Source organism: Psittacula echo (assembly GCF_963264785.1).
Source record: "Psittacula echo genome assembly, chromosome: 9".
NCBI classification, from domain to species: domain Eukaryota; kingdom Metazoa; phylum Chordata; class Aves; order Psittaciformes; family Psittacidae; genus Psittacula; species Psittacula echo.
Genome location: NC_137745.1, coordinates 9,733,761 through 9,752,718, shown reverse-complemented (window position 1 = coordinate 9,752,718; position 18,958 = coordinate 9,733,761). Strand labels below are relative to the sequence as shown.

General features: G+C 43.8%; 1 protein-coding gene across 1 annotated transcript in view; it reads left to right on the top strand.

Annotated features, from left to right (window-relative positions):
* Positions 1 to 18,958, top strand: part of FOXP1 (forkhead box P1) — a 342,476-nt gene that overhangs the window by 227,972 nt on the left and 95,546 nt on the right. The window contains exon 4 of the mRNA XM_080625719.1: positions 1,569 to 1,685. Within this exon, the coding sequence (XP_080481845.1) occupies positions 1,569 to 1,685 (117 nt within the window). The remainder of the gene's footprint in view (positions 1 to 1,568; positions 1,686 to 18,958) is intronic.

Below are 18,958 nucleotides of genomic sequence, written 5' to 3'. Positions count from 1 at the left end.
AGTTCCAGCCAGTTTGAAGTGTAAAGTCTGACTTCTTCATCACACTGAGCTCTGCCGGAAATCACATCCAGCCTTACAGAGTTTTTCTGATCCAGTGGAGACTTGTTAATGAATCTGAAATGAGGGCTCATTGCCGGAGCATGGTAAGGTCTCTGCGCCCAGCTTGCGTTGGTGTGCTAGCCAGCAGCAGTGCTTCTTCAGCCTCTCCCTGGGCTGCTGAATGTCCCTTCAAAGTCAAATATGGGCCTAGGCCATAAAATAACAAGGTTTTACTGAGGGGTGACAGATCCAAGTTTGCAGCCCTCGGTGTCAAACCCTTCCCAGCAGTTCTGTGCTAAGATGAAGCACTTGCAACTTGGAGAAGCAAGTGAAACCCGAAGCATATCTGACTCCTTAATTAAATAGGTATTAATTAAATCACTCAGAGAGCATACACAGTAGGAGTGGGGAAGGCTTTTTCCCTCCTTCCGTGTAGGCATCTTGCAAAGGGACTATTTTTCTTGTTTTACATTAATGAAGTCTTCAGCCTTCCCACTTTTCCACCTACACATGTACTGAACGTCTCCAAGGAGACCAAGGCGGCCCGAGTCCGGTGCTGGTGAATCCTCTGGGAGCAGCGGGCTCAGGTCTCAGCAGCAGAGACTCGCTGGTGCCACCACCTGTCTTACTGGGATCACCCTTGTGATCCCTTGTCTGGGGAGCCAGGAGAGAGCCAGGGCAGAGACTTCTTTCCCCTTCATCTTCTCTTGTTTTCTTTTACCCACCGGATGGAGAAATGGGGCCCCACAGAGCTGCAGAGCCCAGGGACACTCTTCTCTCACTTTGCACGAAAGTATTGCAGTAACTCCCCACTGTATGATGCTCTGCTCATGCTTTCATGATCATATCCTTTGCTCCTCCATCCCGTGAGGCTGCGCTGTCCCTTCACTGCTCTGCCTCCTCCCTTCTGAGTCCCCACTGCTGGTCCATCACGAGCTCTTAGTGATTTTGGTGGGCTGAGGTGCTGTCCCTGCTTTTCAATGCATTCGCAGTGAATGCTCCTCACAGCTTCCTCAGCCTTCAGCATGGTACCTCTGGGATTCTCTGCTTGCCACTGGCTCTTCTCTTCCTCCCACCACAGCCTTCCAGAAACTTCCCTGACTTCCTCTGGCTCTCAGGAGAGCAGACAGTGATATATGACTGCCCTCTTCTGTAAACCTGACCTGACCCGACCCACTGGAGAAGAGGAACATGAAAGCCATTAGCACAAGAGCCTGCCTGTAGCTAGGAGGGCTGTGAGCTGCTCCTGCAGCTGCTCAAGGTTCCCACCCAGGAGCTGAACATCAGCTGCTGCTGTTTTTCTCATAGTCTCCATAGAATAGGAAACCCAGCAGTGGGTTATTGCCCCATTGAATGCAAGTGCTGGCTTGTCTTTTTTTTTGTGGAAGTCAACTGCTTTCCTTAGTGAAAGTGCTTCAGGAGTGGAGTTATACCGCATGGCCAAGGGTTGCCTTGACCCTAGGTACTGTGCATGTAGCTCCCCACACCCTGTCTGCTGTAAACTCAGTTTTCAACCTCTTCCCTTGCAGGCTCTCCAGGTAGCACGGCAGCTTCTACTGCAACAGCAGCAGCAACAGCAGCAGCAGCAGCAACAAGTTAGTGGATTAAAGTCTCCGAAGAGGAATGACAAACAGCCAGCCCTTCAGGTAAGGGGAGCCTCTGTGCCTCCCTGAGCAGGCTTGTAAAAGCTGAATAAATGTGTCTTCCGTGTGGATGTTGGGATAGGACATTCAGGAGCTTCCTCCTAGTGAAGCCCACAGAGCGGCTGTGGCTGATGTAGGTGGTGTGAGGACCTGTGCTAGGTGCGCTTGAAAATCCCACCACAGCATATTTACAGATCATGAGCGTGTGCATCTATTAGCATGTGGTAGGGTTGGATCATGGCAAAATGGAATAGCTTTTGTTACTGTGTCAGTGTGCATAGGACATTTGCATTAACATTTCTGTTTGATTGCTGTTCCATTTGTAGTCTGCGTTCACTCAAACCGATGATTTGCTGTGTCAAGAATATTGGGAAATACTAGGATATCATATCGTCGGTGTGTTTTTTCCCCTTTTATTGTCTGCTGATTTATGGACGTCTTTAGAAAGAAAATCTAAATATTACCAGGCTTTGTGCTGTTATGAATTCAGAAAGCTAAAACCAGTACAGCATTCCCAAACAGAAGATGTCTGCACACATAGGAGGCTTTGGAGTACATTTTCCTAGTCTTGCAGGATAAATCACAGGAGTTAAAGACAAGAAAGACCTATTAGGTCATGTATCACATTTTCCTCTTTTTTTCTTCTTTTGCTATTCTAGTGTTAGAAATCCCAAGTGGTGGGTAGGACCGCTATTATTTTCCTTCAGATGGTTTTCCATAACAAAGCACACGCTCAGGAACTTTCCACTTCAATTCCATCCTCTTGCTCCAAGTAATACTGCTTGTATAAATACTGAGTCAGTCCCTTGCCTTGCCTCGTGTTCACACTCCTCAAACATCTGAGATACTAACATGTACTTGCCAGTTTTGGCAAATTATATGTATCTAGTTCTTTATGTGTTTCGTAAACCGGCACTTCCAGACCCTTGACCACTTTGCTGGGTTGCAGCTGGTTATTGCTTTTATTACTGCTCTCTTTGCAATTGCAGTGTGTCACTGTATTTTTGATAATAAGTTCCTGAATACAGCAGTTCAGCTGCAGTCACACAAAGCCCTGTAGCTGGGACATTTATCTTATCTCGTTCTTCTGTATCTGATGCTTCAGCCTCTGTAGCCCCAAATTCTTTCTGCTTTTTTTCTCTTTTCCGTTGTTGTCATAGCACGTTGTCAAACTCATGTCTGTTTTGCTCTTTCTTTTTTTTTTTTTAGTTTGATATACTATCACCATGAGTTCCCTGACAGCATTGCTGCTTCTCTTGCCTTTTATATGTGCTTCAGATTATTTTCCTCCAAAAGTACAGATCCTGGGCACTTTAAATATGTAGTAGAATATGGAAGGTAAAGCCAACATCACTAAAGGCCTTGACAGTGAAGTGAGAGGACCTCATCCTGCAGTTCTTACCCAAATAAAGCTGACAGCCACTTCAAGGGGAGTTTTGCCTGAGTGAGGAATAGCCATTAACTGCAGCCCTTGGCCCAGCACGGACAACTTCTCGCTTTTGTGTAGTGATTTCATCTTCAAAGCATTTTGCAAATACTAATCTCCAAAACACCCCCAGAAGGAAAGTCTGATAAGTAAGTAGCATTATCCCAGTTCTGGACTGGGAAACTGAGGGAAGCAGGTTAAGTGACTTGCTTAGGATCACAGAGGGAATTGGGTTTAGAGGTAGGATTAAGATTCATGAGTTCCTGGCTCCCACCCCCGTGCTCAGGCTGCTGGACAACACCTCACACTTTATAGCCGAGCCATTATTCTTTTGGAAAGTATGAAGCATTTTGTCATTGGGCAAATATACGTTTTACTGGCAGCGTAGAGCACCATAATCTAGAGCGTTACATTAATGCTTTCAAAAATATTTTATTTGGTAAATCCATAGCTGATCCATATGCCTTTTAATAGACTCTTCCACTGGGGACATTTTTAATGAGAGATTGTGCTGGCTAGGTCCAGTGTCAGGTACTAAAAGAAGTGCTTTGTTGTGCAGATGTCTTAAGAATAGCTCCAGAGGATGAAATATGACTGTGTTGACCTTTCAGCTGTGAGCTTATTTGTCAGGATTCAAATAAGTTGAAAGGATCAAACCAAACAGTTTCCGTAGTCAGACTGGGAATTGTGTTGCAGAGGTCAACAGTGAAGGCCACATCGCGGATTCCATAATATAGACAATTGTTGGTACGTATTAAAGTACTGGAGCAGCTCCTGCAGTCAGAGACACAATTAAAATTCTAATTTATTAATGTATACAGAGAGCTGGCCCAGCCTGTCACTCACTGATTCAAATGACTGCCCAGTCTTTTTTTTTTTCCTATCCCCTCCTCACTCCTGGTGCTTTTGCAGTCTTAAACGTACTGGAAGTCCTCTTGAATGTAACAGACACTGAGCACATCCCTGCAATGAAAATCTGTGTCTGAAAGAAAACGGTGGCACTGGGGGTAGAATTTGTGAGTAAAACTGCACCCACACAAGCACCCACAGCCCTTGAAGCTGGATGGCACCACACCGACGAGGCAATACCCGTTGCTGACAGCACATAGAATAAATGCTGAGAGAGATGGAAATACGCCCGTTTTCCAAAAGTTTGCTTAAATAATGAACCGAGTCATCTTTGCACTTAGTTTATAAATAGAGATGTCTCATTCGATAGCCACAGTGGTTAGCAGTTACCTGGGTTTTTTTTCTGACAGGCAGATTTTGTGTATAACAAGAGTACTGTAGGCATTGCTTATCTCTGCTGTGCTTGGTGGAGGCACTGGTGAAGAGCGCCCTAACATGAGTGCTGGGAGCTCTGTTGGCGTGACACGGGAGGGGAAGGGATGCTGTTCACCCAGGGTGCTGATTCTCCTTATCAGATACTCTGTGGCACTGCCCAAGAGGGGAGGCTGGTTTGGTTCCACACAGGGCTGGAATAGCTCCATGTTGGGCTCAGCACTTTAATGCTGGCTGGCAGGTTTGTCACATAAACCCCAGTACCACAAACAGGTATGGAAAATTCATCTACTAAACACTGTATACCTAATCCGTATTCATCTTATGGATCATATCCTATATTCCTTCTTTATTTACTGATCAAATAGCCACAGTACTTAAATAGATCCCGGCATCCCGTGGCCACACTGGGGCGCGGGGACTTCAAAAGCATCTGCATGACATTGGGCTCCAGTTTGTCTTTGGGGTCTCTCAACCTTGTTAATTCTACCTGGAGGCCTGATTTTAGCAGATTTTGACATATTCAGTGTATAAGAAGTTGGACACAGGAGTGGAGATGTGCTTTGCTGATAGCTGAAAGTAAATAAATCTCCAAATACCCGATGACTCACATTTTGAGCCTATCTCGCACTGCTGTGCTTTATATTTGGCAGTGACCTCCGGTTTCAAAGCCTGATGACACAAACAAAAGAAAATTGGAAGTTAAGGAATGGATTTAGTAACCAACAGTTGGGAAAAGAGCATAAAAAAAAAATACATCATCCCTGCAAAAATTACTGGAAGTGAAAAAAACCTCTAAAGTCTGTTTGGTAATATATTTGCCATAGACATTGGATTTCCTTAAGTCTATGAAACAAATAATTTAACAGGCCAGGTATGCTTAGGATTTTGAAAATGTGCACATTTTTCCTGGCCAAGATAGATATATCTTTGTATTAATAGATGTATTGATTAAAATTTGCAGCTTTAATTGCTGATGCTCCTTACGATTATTCATTTTGGTTCTTTAAGCATTTTAGTTGCTGGCAAGAGCACACAGATTGGAAACAAATCAAGAGACGCATTTTCTCCCAAGAAAGTAAAAGTGCATGTGTGTTTTGGCAATCCTAAAAATGCAATTTTTTTTAAAGACGTAAATGTTGCATTGAGCTGAAAGTTGGATACCGGACTGAAAACAGATTTAGGACATCCGAGTCAGTATCTTGCAATTGAAACCCATCACTTGACTTTTTCATGGGATTAAAATGAGGTTCATTTTATGATAGTGAACCTGCGTGTGTTTGGAGAGAAGAAACAATCAAATTACAAAGATGGAAACTTTTGGATTCAGTTGACAAGAGAGAAGATAAATCTTCCTTTTAATTCACGGCCAAGGAGAGAATTTGGGTTTGGTTTAGATTTTTGGGGTGAGACTGGGGGAGGCTGAGAGGACAAAGCTGTCCTCGCCTTTGCATACCGCTGCTTTTTAAAGCAGCCTTTTGGCTGGGCTTTTGTAGAATTCAGTTTGCATGCTGTGTTATCTTACTATTTCTTTCCAGTATCTTGAGAGATAGAAAAGGGCAAGATTTAAAAATCACTGTTGTTTGATGTTGGGGGCAATTACTGTTGGTTTCTATGAAATTAAAGATCATTAGCTCAACAACATCATAAACACTGAAAGGTGAAGAGAAGGGTGTTCTCTGTTTCGCTTGGAGCACACAAGTACCAGGTTATGTGGTCTTGGGCTTTACGCGCAGGGCACCTTTTTTACATGGTGGTAAATTTAACAACTGGAAGAGAAGTAATGTCTCAGCAGATAATTTGAGAGGGGAAGTGAATATGCAAGTGTATTTATTCCATTTGTATGAGTATCTCTCTGTTTCACTCTTGAACATGGGAGTTGGTCTGAATAAGGCCTCAGCCAAGGCAATGGGAATGTTGCCACCAACGCCAGTTGGGTTGAGATTTCACTCCTGCAGAGTTTAAATAGTTCACCTATGAAAATTGCACTTGAATCCTTAACTTTTACTTCTGACTTTGGAAATCAAGCAAAGTTGACTGTTGCTGGTTTCTGCCGAAGGACCCATAACTCTTTCAGCCCGTAGACCAATTATAGGTGTTAGTCAGTGCCTGTGAAGCGCAGATATCATCCACCCCACAGACAGGACAAAACCTGAATCAGGTCCTCAAAATTACATGATCAGCTTGAAAATTTTGATACTAAGGATTCTAACTTTTTTTTCCAGTGAACCCCGTGGGCCTTCTTTTGCTGCCCTTTTACATATTTGTTAAAACCTTTAGTATTCAGGTTTTCCAGCTTTCCAGGGTGAGCAGAAAGGCGACAAATGCAGGTTTTCTTCTCTTGAAAGAAGTCTATGATTGTCCTGTAATTATATGATTCCAAAAAAACATAGCTTCTAGGAAAATACCAGCATATTGGGAGAGCTGGCAATGTGAGGAACTGTCAGCAAATGTGATTATTCTCATTTTATAGCTGTGTAAACCCCAGCAGAGAGGTACTAAGTGACTCGCCCAAGGTCAGAGAGCTGTGTTGAGGTGTGTAGCTCCCTCTGGGGTATTTGGGATTTTGGGCATCTGCCATGTTATAAAGGAGTTGGTCCTGAGGGGCAAAACTGAAAGTAGGAGCCAGGATCCCTCATTTCCAGCCCTGTGTCTCGTTAGAGCACCCCCAATGTAATTTTGCAGCAGGTTTTCTGCTTTGCCATGAAGCACTTAGAGAACAGGTTTGTAGAAGCTGTGCTTTCTGCCCTTGTTGGAAGCGGGGCCATGGGGCTGGCTGGGCCCCTCTCCGGCCATTGTGTTACCCACCTCGGGGAAGGGGAAAACAAATGAAACCTTCCTGACTGGTCAGAAATGTGTAAATTGCTGACAAAATGACACATGTAATTAAGAGTGCTCCTGCCATTTTACCTTGTGGTTTACACCTACAGTGTTGAAAAAAGAGAGTGACTCCCACCTCGCTAATTACCATTATCACTGAAATGGTAGGGTTTGAGTCATTAGTTCCATGTGCATTTAATTAGAGGAAGGCTGAAATTGGATTTAACTTATTACTTTTTCATGGATCACTTTCTTGTCATCACTTCAAATTGGATTGCAGCCCCAGGTAACTAATTATGAGCGCCACAGGATCAAGAGTGAAAAAAAGGTAATTAGGAATAACACTGTTGGACCCTTGCTGGTAGTCCACTTGTGCTTGGGAAGAAATGAGAGCGGTATTTTGTAGTATTACAGATTAGGGAGTTAAAGGTATGCACTGCTGCTAGGAATCTTGGGAGACTGCCCCCTCCTATAGTGGTTTATATGATGTACAGCTGGGTTGAAGATGTTATAGCGACATGGTTCCACAATCAGCTCCTTAATACCCAGATTAAACTTGTAAAAGCAACAGATCGGTTGTAGGCATGAGGCATCTCAACAACCGGGCAGTCAGGGTTCCTGACGCATGCGGTGACACTAGCGCTGTCGAGGCACTCCTGAGCCATGGTACAGAGTGGTTTAAAGTACAGTGAGCAAGAATTGATAACAAGTTAATGAACATATTAATGATCCAAAAAGATCGTTCCCATCCGACAGGGAGATGTATCAGTCGGGAGAACAGCGGCGAGGTTGATGATGTGTATGTCAGGAATTTAGCTCTTGCTCCTGCAGTGATAAAATCAGGATGTCACTTCTCTTTTGTTTGCTGGAGAGGTTTCTTTTTGTTTTGCTCTTTGTGGGGAAGGCTTGCTTGGTTTGGCCCCTTTTTTTTCCCCTTCTTTTTTGATCTCAGCGATAAGATTGCCAAGTTCTGCTTTCTTCAGAAAATCCTTTAAAACAAATTGTTTTATTTCCATGTGCAGAACAGAGTTCAGAACTGCAAGTAATCAATTTTATTGACAGAGTCTGGAAAAAAATGTTGATGAGAGTTCAAGGATGTGAAAAGATTGAAATTTGAAAGTATCCAACACCGAGCATAGGAAAATTTCAGAAGTAGTTTCATTAAGCAAAGAAATCTATTGTGTGAGGGGAAAGTCTGCTCTAGGAACTAACAATACTACAAGGAGGTTGCAGCAGCTGATTTTTTTGCCTTTAGAAGAGGAAAAGTTTCTTCATTTCTCATAGTAGTGAATCACAGTTCAAAGCTAGCGCAGTTTCCTTCAGTTGTTTAAAATGGCTTTTAATGCTCTGTTAATGTAGGCAAATATTTGTGACTCAGTGTTGGGTAAGTGATGCTTGCTCATTATTTCCTGATGCAAGCAAAGTGTAGGAAATGATGTGAACACCATGCAGAGATGCTAAATAGACTTAAGAGTAACAAAATTCAGTTACGGAAGTTAAGTCTTTCTCATTTACTTGACATTACAAAATGAATCTAGAGATTAAAAGGTGTTACCTTTAATATAGCAAAAAAAGGAGAATCTCCTTTACTACATCTCAAATTGATTTACAGTTTTTATACATAATATTCATCTGTGGTTGAAAAGGGGGCAACCTAAGGTCGAGTGATGTAGTGTTTCCATTTTTCCATATGAGTCTTACTGTGTGTGATAAAAGCAGACTCCTTTATTTTGTCAGTCTGCAGGAATTTCTGATGAAGTGCAGGGGTCACTTTTCTGTCAATTTGAGTAGGCAGCATTTTTGAACTACTGTTTCCCCCCCCCACTTCAGACCATGGCCCTGATCTGACACACGCGTGCACACACACACACACACACACACACACGCTTAGAGTGCTGCAATCTGCAACTTATTAGTGCGCAGTGCTGGAGCCTGTCCAGTGGTTAGAAAATTTCCTGAAGCCTGGAATAACAGCAGTGGGTGCAAGTGCCATCGAACAGAAGTGACAATGAGGGGCAGTCCGGCCTGCCTGGCAAAACGCCCGGGCTGGAAAACCAGCTGAGATAGTCAAACGCAGGAAGATTGACGCGGTGCATCTGGGAAATGCTCAAAAAGTTGGGTTCTTGAAAAAATTACCTTCTGTGATCGTAAGACATCATCTGTTTTCCTACAGAGATTGTTTATAACAGGGTTTTCAAGCACTTGTCAAATAACCAGGAGTTCAGGAAACAGGCTAAAAGTCTCTTACCGTTCAGATGAGTCCTGGTGTCGTTTGGAAAAAACAAACTCTCGTCATAGAGATCCGCAGCTTCCCGAGTCAAAGGGTTCCTGGGAGAAGGAGAAAAGGAGAGTATTAGTGAAAAGCGAGTACTTGTGGAGCACGGTCTGTAGGTGGGGAAGGTGGGATGCTGGAGTGATGCGCGCAGCAATGTCACTATGGGAGTCGCAAGGTGAAGTCATACCTAGTAACTGGTTTTTGTGTTGCTCTGCTTTTGTTACTTAGCTGTGATATCATAGGCAAAATATTATAAACATATCATGGCTATAGCTTGCTTGTGTAACAAAAGATCAGGAACTTTTATTAAGTTTGTTTTCCTTGTCATATTGTAAAAATTTATTATGTGTACTGTGTATATTAGAAACAGATTTGGGTAATTCTGTCTAAATGAAGTCATCCCAGCTATTTCCAGACTGTCTGTTTTTGGTTGTGAATAATTTTCATACATCAGATGGTTGTCATATTTAGTAGCTCTCTACATTTTAAATAGGACATATCCCATTTTGAACTTCCATGGACTTGAGCCGCCTCTAATGCTGAAGGCTGCTTTGTTGCAGGAGTATTTTGAAGTACGGCCTGTGGCAGGGCAGGACAGAGCTGGACCAGTGCAAAAGGAAGGAGTCCCTCGCCTTTCTGCATCAAAATCACAGATTTTCAACAACTGCAGTAGTGCTTGTGGCTTTCAGCAGCACGCGCTGGGGAAGAGCTGCCAGATACCTATTTCAGCTTGTCCCTTTGTGTTCACACTTTGCCACAAATATGTTAGAAAGAAAAAAAAACCCACTAAAGTACTGCGTATCGAAAATCTCCTCCGATAAAAGCAATCTCTTCTCGCAAAGAATGCATGCTTCTTCCTTTCTTAACAGAAGTGTGAAAGAAGTTAATGTTTAAATGTTTAATGTTTAAATTTAAATCATACACACATCTACATAGCAGCTAAGTTACTGTGACTTTCTCATTTTTATATCCTCAAGGCAAAGTTTCTGTAGTCAGCATAGGGAAGCTCTGGTGCGCCTCGTGCACTGACCGAGTGTGCACTTGGAGGAAGCTGCAGTGATGATCACAGAGCAGAATTTTGCCCTAAAACCATCAACTTTGTCAGAAATACTTGAATTACAGCGATTTCGTTAAAAAGAAAGTAAAAAATGAAAAGCAGGAGGAAAAGGGAGAAGGCATTTTGATCTAGCTTGCTTGAGCAGAGGAGAGCAGCTGTTTGCCTCATGTGTTTGAATCTCTAGAGCTAATATTGAAGTTTCAGGGCAACAAGTGCAACAGAACAGAATAAGTAGAAACTAAACCCAGGGAGACAATTGGAAATGCCGCTTGGATGTGGCTTTTGAGCTTGACAGTTTTACAGCTGTGTCGTCTGGTTGGCAAAATATTTTGTGGTGTGTGCAAAGAAGAGGCTGCTGCATTGCTGAAATGTTTTTATTTTCCTGATAAGTGTAATCTGCATTTATACATTACTGATCTATTTAAGGTGTAACATTAATGGCGCATAATCTCAAGTCATTGAAAGCATAGAAAATGAAAGTAGACTGAAGGCACAAGAAAGAAATGTACTTTGTGTCAGGATGAAGTTCGATGAAGCATGGAGAAGATGGAATAGATTATTAAATAAACTTTGAGAGGAGATGGAAAAGGCACCGAAATATCTCATTTTCAAAGGAATTAGTTTACTTGATTATATGCAACTGTATCACACTCAGGAAAGTATAAGACAAATGAAAGCAAAACAAAATTTAATTGAGCTATTATTTTGCAGACTTTGGCTCCGTTTCAGACAGCCTAATCAAATTGCGCTTTGCTCAAATAACTAATGTTAAATGCAGTCTACCAACAGATGTTTAAACAGAGACTAATTGGAAAATCTACATCCTGGGTTTAGCTTGTCTAGCTGAAAAAGTTTTGAGATGCATTTGGAAGCGAGGTGGGAAGATGACGGGAGAAGCTCAGGTAATGATGGGTGTCAGAGCGCAGTGTGAGGAGGCAGCGGTGCCTCTGCCGGAGCTGCCAAGGTCACCAGTGCCGTAGCTTGATACCATCTGCCCCTCAGAAGGTTGTCCTCCATTGTGTTGTATCATGGGAGTCATGTTGCAGCTCCATAGCTCATGCCAGCAAGCACTGAGTACATAATGTGGAGGAGCACACGGATTGAGGGTGTTTAAAGCCATACGCGTGATTATCGAAGCTCAGCACTTTCTTGCCAGTTGTGTCACTTAGACATTTTTTAAGCAGCACAGATTCAAATAATATGTTGCTGTGTTTTCAGTTATTAATCTGTGCGGCATATCCCAACATTGAGCCTTTTATGACATATCTGTGCAACCACATGGACCTCTTGGGTGGGTTGCAGCATGGGGTTGAACAGCTTAGGACAGATTTGTCTTTGGTTTAAGTGACAACTATCTAGGGAGTCTGTTGGAGTTAAGGGATCTCACTGAGCTGGGTATAGCTTCCTATCTCTTATTTTTCTTTCCAATCAGTTTTTCACCAAGTCACTTCAGGAATACCAAGGTGATCAGTCCTGGTTTGCCCAGCAGCATGCCACTGTGATTTCTTGATCAGGTGTTTGGATTTGTGCATTTTGTGGCTCATCAAGACCTTGGGCTGATGAGTTCCTCACAATTTGTGTTCCAGGCTTTGAGTGGGGTCACTTTGTGTTGTGCAGGTGCAGTGCTTGGGCCAAGGCAACAGCCTGTCTCCCTAAGCTGAGTTGTAACCCATGCCTCCATTTCATGTGGTCTTCTTCATGGGATGGTTATGCTGGGATAAGAGTGAGGTCCTTCTTGATAAGTAATGCCCCATCCGTGTCAGCGTTCAAGACCAGGTTGGACGGGGCTTCGAGCAACCTGCTCTAGTGGAAGGTGTCCCTGCCCATGGCAGGGGTTTGGAACTGGATGAGCTTTAAGATCTTTTTGAAACCAAATCATTCTGTGATTCTGTGATCCACAAAGTGTGTATTAGGGAGGTCCCTCTGGCTCTCAGAAAGGTTTGTCCACTGTTGTCTCAGGGCAGTAGCTCCTTAAGACAGTGCTGGTATTGTACAGGCTTTGTAGCCAGTATGTAATGGGAGTGTAAAAAAAAATGCACGTATATATATATTTCCAAATGTAACAATTGGAACCCTGCAAAAGACAGATTATATTTTATGGCTTGTAAACATCAGAGCAGATATTTCAGGAGAACTACAGACAGCTGCAATTTTGTGAATGTGCACAAATTACTTGGAAAACAAATATTCGTCTGCCTACACAACTGTATTCACAACCAAGGACCAGAATGCCTTTTGCATGATGCTCAGGCCTTGTTCTGTGAAATATAATAATGGTCAAATGAAGAAAATGTGATTTAAAAGTGAAGTCAGAATTAATACTCGCTGTGAAAACCTGTATTACTGACTGAGGTGCTGGCACAAGAGTGGATAAACCACTTTAGGAAAAATGAGAACTAACAGAGGCATTTATCCATACTCAAATCAAGAGCTGAACGCTCAGACTTCTGTAGTAAGATGAATATGTCTGTGTCTTCCAAAGATGCCACATGCTCCATGTGCAATCCTAGACAGCAAACATTGAGTTGGATTTGATGGTTAGAGGTATGCAGGGCTGTGTCTGGTCCCTTATGGGGAAGGGGTGCAGGAAGGAGGTGGGGGCATCTTACCTGGCCCTTTCCTGCCCAGTTATCTACACCCAGGTGGATTTGCAGAATGCCACCAAGCTGATGTTCACATCTCTTAATTACGTGCTGGCGGTTGCTTGTTTGTCCTTTTGCTGTGTGATAAGGGGTTTTTACAGGGAAGTATGAATAATGGGAGAGGAGGCAAAGAAAATCCCCAAAAGTAAAAACAAGGCCGAGGAAGAAGGAGTGAGGCACAAGTTGGCAAGAGCCGAAGGCCTGGCATTGATTTTACTTTCAACTTCTGTGTTTATTCAAAGGCCATGGATACAGGTTAACTTCCTTTGCTCAATATTTATTGCTGTGTTGCTTGTCTTAAACTGGAACAATGAGCACTTTGTTGACAGGGTTAAGAGCTTGTCCCGTTTTACTCGGTCTCCTGCATCTCTCTCTCTGTCTGCAGATTTTAAGCAGTTTATTTTAATTTCAGATTTCCAACCCTCCGTCGTGAATTGCTGCTGTGCCACCAGCAGCAACACTTGAGGGACTATTGTTCATCTCTTCAGAGTGGGGGGAGCAGGCAGCAGAGCCCTGAGCGTCTGTGAAACTCAACCTCCCTTGATGATATTACACCTTGCAGATTCAGAGCAGGATAAACACTTTAAAGGAGAGGGGAAATATCAGATAGGTTATTTTTTTCCTCAGAAAAGGTTGTAGAAATTTCCTGCATGAGAATTAAAAACAGGAGGGCAAAAAAGCCATGATGGCACTGGTTACCCTTCTGTTTGACAGCCATCAGAGATGCTGCCCAGATCAATTCATAGGAGAGTGAATATCTCCTCACCGTTAACCACACTAACCCTTGAGCAGAAAATCAGTAAAGTCATAGTGTGGTGAATGACTTTACTGATTTCACCCTCATTTATTGATGGCAACGATTGTGGTGCCATTAGGAATGGACACATCCTGGGCAGTCTCGCAGTGTTTGGAAAGCATCCCCAAGGTATTGGGGATTTCTATCTGGAATAGAAGCATTAGTATAATGCAGAACGGAGTTAAGGTATTTCTAAATCCTGTCATCGGCAACTGGCACTACAAGGGAAGGTATGTTTATGACTTCCATCACTGTTATTTTTTCACTTGGGCTTGTTGCTTGGAAAGCGCGCTCATTTTGAGTCCTTCACTCAGCTGCATCTACCCAGAAGAAAAACAAACCCGTTTCTCTTCAGGGAGAGCGGGCAGTGGACACATCAGAGCAGCAGGGCCAGCTGCAAAGTTGTGGTGGAGCTTTGTTGCTAATTCTGCAGGAGGGAGCGGAGGGGACCACCCTGTCCTAAAAAAATAAGAAAAGGAAAGGGAAAGAAAAACAGAACAGAAATAGAAAAAACACTTTTCAGTTTGAAACTTTGATTTTGCTGCAGAAAAAGCAAACTGAAAGAAAAAAAGGCAGCAAACAGCCTTACCCTTGCACAGGATGCTAGAATAATTACTGGGGCAGTTTTTCCATCCCTGGTTGCTTTTGCCTCACACCTGTAGGAGGCCCGTTCTTGTGCTTCTGTGCTTTGCCACCAAAGTACTTTTATTTGAAAACACGAGGAAATTCAATTTCCTAACACGCCTCTCAAGTCAGGGCAGTTACGGCACTAGAAGAGTTGCAAATGGCTCATGTGTGAACAGTTTAGGATGGAGCTATTCGTACGGGGCCATGCTGAGGTGCAGGAGAGGGAAGGTAATTGTAAATGTTCTTGTGGGGATCTGATTGACAGCTTATTGTCTGCAGGCGGTTGAGTAAAGAATAGGAAATGAGTTAAGTGGAGGGGATCTGGCAGGCTGCAGGCTCTCTTGACAGTGGCTGATGCACCTAGCAAAGCACCCAGGGCTCAAAACCAGCCCCAGGCAGGGGCACCCGCAGCACCCCCATTTCTAAGGCACCCCCAAAGGGACACCCCCAGCTGGTTCCAAACCTGTGTGAGGTGAGCCTGTGCCTTGTTTGCTGCTGCTTGGTTATACAGGGTGCCTCCAGTGGTCTCTGCCCCGAGGGTCGATGTGTTGGGGTGACCCCAGCTTGTGTGTTACTTGAGATGGGGTCCTGCAGTGCTGTGGGATGCCTGTGGTCCATAAGCAGAACAAGAGAAGGGAACGTCTTCTCCCTGACTCAATAGCTTTGTTGACACGAGGCCTGTTTGGCAGTTTTATGGTATCATGAGATCTGGGGGCAGTTGCGTGTGTTTTGAAGTTTTCATTATCCCACCTCTTCCTCCAGAGTGATGCATGCCCTCAAGTCCAAGTGCCCATGAGAAGCCCCCAAAGAGCAGTTAAATGTTATAGAACTGCATGTGCTAAAGGTAGAAATATTAAAAACAAATACTCCCCCAGAATCTCACTGTCTGCAAGGGTTTTTTTATCTCCTTGCCTATGTGCATTTAAAACCAAAAAATAAATCCCAGCTTTGCATTGTTAACGTAGGCTTCTGAGCCAGATTGTACTACAGAGCACACTGATGTTGTCTTCCCCTGAGGTATGGAAAGATCTATGTGTGCTAAGCAGGTGTTTTCATTTGTTTAATTGGAGCTGAGTTTAGCACAATATTACAGATAAATGAATTACACATGTTCAGTAATTCATAGAAAGTGATCGTTGTTTTGCTCAGGCACTTGTCTTTGCATCCAGGTTCGCAGAGATAGCGTGCTGGGGAACGTGGACAAAAAGCTTTGGAAAACAGAACCGGCATGTACTCGAGGAGTCTGGTTGCTAAAACAGCAATAACTATTTTGTCTTCGTTTAAATCGTGCCATTTTAAATTTAAATAGTATCCTGTTTTGACAAACTACAGAACTACAGGTCTGAAAAAGAAGTGCACAAGGCCTGTGTCAATAGTCGGTGGCATCTTTGGGCAAAGCTTTGGGGTGACACATGCTGGCACCAGGGATGGAGAGACCTGGGAATCACCCAGAGGGCTCCAGGGTTCTCGTGGCGTGCTGCACCCAGAGCTTGGCAAGACGATGACTGGTTTGCTTCTGCCAGTGGTTTTTTACTTATTATTAGTGCTTTTTCCACCTTTTTAACCAGGCTTCCCAATCTAAAGCTGCACCACCCCTTGCAGAGGCACACGGGTGCCTCCAGCCCCCCATCGCCACTGACAGATCTCATAGCAGCAGGATGGGATGCTGGGATCCCAGGAAAGCCTCACTGGTGGGAGCAGCCAAGGAGCACCAAGTGAGAGCCCACAGGGCAGCTCAGAGGTGCTGCCTTTCAAGGGACGAGCAAAACTGGTCGCGTCTTACAGCTTCCCTCTGGTTTTGAGTAGTCCCAGCCCTTGGCCAGCTTCCAAATGGATAATTCAACTTACCCAAATTTCCTCTGCAGATTCAATTGTAAACTATTTTCTCGCTCTCTCCTGCCAGTGTTGTATATAACTGTGCTGTGCAGCATTAAACAACTGTCACGTGCAGCTCCAGAGCCTGTGGAGCTTTAGGCACAGAAGGTAAAAGCTTGTATTAGAACTTCTGCTGAACTTTAGGGGAAGTGTTGTTTGTGCCTTTTCAGTTCATGAAGTACTTTGGAGCAAGCTTTTGGATTAAAGGGGTGGTTGGTGTGTAAGTCACTGTTGTTTGCAGATGGTGTCAGCACTTGAGGCTGATTGTGAAAAGTGACTTATTCAGGGACATCCTCTCTCATGGATGTCCTCATCTTCGAGCCTTCCATAATTGATATTAAGGCTGTTTAGCTGCATTCATGTAGGAATTTGTTAATGCATCGCCTGTAGAGCTACTGCGTGTATTCCTTCCTTTCCACCAGCAACAGCTTCCCACCAGCCTCCTGCCAGATCCCTCCCCTCCATGGACTACAGAAGGGTCTTGTATGGCAAGAGCTACACTGATATTAAAAACGAGCTGTCCTTACCCATATGGGTACCCCGATAAAGCTGTGTCTAGCAAAGCCTGCATCCTAGAATATGATGCAGGCAGCAAGTCTTGGTGCAGCAGTGTGGCTTTCTAAAGGAAGCCAAAGGCACGTGGGGAAATGGTGTGTGATCTGGGAAGTGCTCCTGCATCCTCTGGGTTAAATGGAGCCACCACAGTAAATCACAGTTGAAAGTGAGTTGGAAGCTTTTAAAACTGTTACTTGTTTGAGGCTTTTCCTGCTGCACCAGTCAGTATGGGATTGTTCTGCAGGAGGCTCCTGGGAATTAATGTGTGTCCAAACCCAGCAGCAATCTCGGAAGGGTTGTGGCTGTGTAATCTATAAACTTTTAATGACATGTATAGCTGAGTAAATAGCTTGAAATCTCTTTAAACTCTTTGTTCACGAGTGCATGTTAAAAAGTGCCCATCCCAAATGCAAATACACACCCACTCATCTCTTCCCTTCCTTCCTCTCCTTCCCATTCTTCCTCTCCTTCCTCTTCTTCTTTTTCTTCCCTTGCTTATGCTAAAATGGGCATTTTACACCCATTTCTAGTAAGGCTTTGGCTCGCAGCATCCTTCCTTGTGCCGAGAGCTCCCCATAGAGCTGGCCCAGCCGAGGACTTGGCTGCACCACCGACCCCTTTGCTCTGCTGTCCTCCAGCACGTCTGGTGTCAGAGGATCAGCAGAAGCTATTGCCTGTGTCTGGGTTTCCCACTCAACGTGCAGCCCATTTGGGAGGCTGATTCTGCTGCTTCAAACACTAATGAGATGCAAATTGTTTGTGATGCTGCCTTACTAAATGTATTGTAATTTTAAAATCATTTGCTTGTTAATTGTATTTAAATAGCTGCCACTTAGACAAGCAGAAAGTTTCCGGAAAGATAAATCGGTTTCTTTTAATTTTTGCTGTGTTTGAAGGCAGCCCTGATGTCTTCCCTTATCTGCTTTGGTACTGCACTTTCCAAATGGAAGTGTGCCCTGGTCCTCACTTGCCTCCTGGTCCTCACTGTTTCACCCACAGAAGAAATACTCACTCTGTTCCATTTCTGCTATGAAACAGAAACATTTCTGCAGTCCCTTAGGAAGGTAATAGAGCAGGGTGGCTTCGGAGGTTTAGAGTGGAGGCAGCTTATTTCCCCCTCTGTTCTGCCAAGTTGGATCAACCTAGGTCAGATGTTGGGCTGTGTGAGATGTGGATGAGGACACCCAAGTGCAGATGGGATTTGAAAGGATCCCAAGGATTTTGGGGGTGCTTACATCTTTGGAGCCCTTTGAAATTCCCAGCCCATTTCTATGTTAATATATGTCTGCTGTGTCACTGAGGCAAGGTCACCTGTCCTCATCACCTGCAAGGCTCTGCCTTCTGTGTGTTGAAGTAAATGGCAAAGTTTCTTTTGGCTCTGGCTGAGCAATATGAGGTCCCTGTTGACCTCAGTTCAGCTTGGTTTAGAGCTGATTTTGATCCTACATCATTGCTAGCTTTGGCATGGAGCAAGCTCATTTGTATTTTATTTGTATTTTAAATGCCATCCTTGAATATGAAAAGTAATATTTCCGTATTGGTTCATTTCGTTCTTGCATGTTCTGGTGGGTCCCACCCTGCCTGTGCTCCTGACTCTGGTTTTCCAGCTCCTCCGTGCTCAGCACTGGACCCTCATTTCAGTTCTGCCTCATTTTTCCAGTCGCATTTCATATTCCCTTTGTTTTCTATTTGCATCTTTGTTGTATAGCAGGATCAGTAATAATAGTTAATAATTAGCAGCTCAATAGCACTCTTCACCTTCAAAGCAGTTTTAGGCATTAAATCACTGCAGCTCCGCTGGCAATATTACAATATTGACTTGTTACTTCACCACCGTCACAGAGGCAGCAAAAGCTGTGTTTTTATGGAGGCCAAAATGGGGTAATTTTTTTAGAGTATAAAATTGGCAAAAAATAAATCTT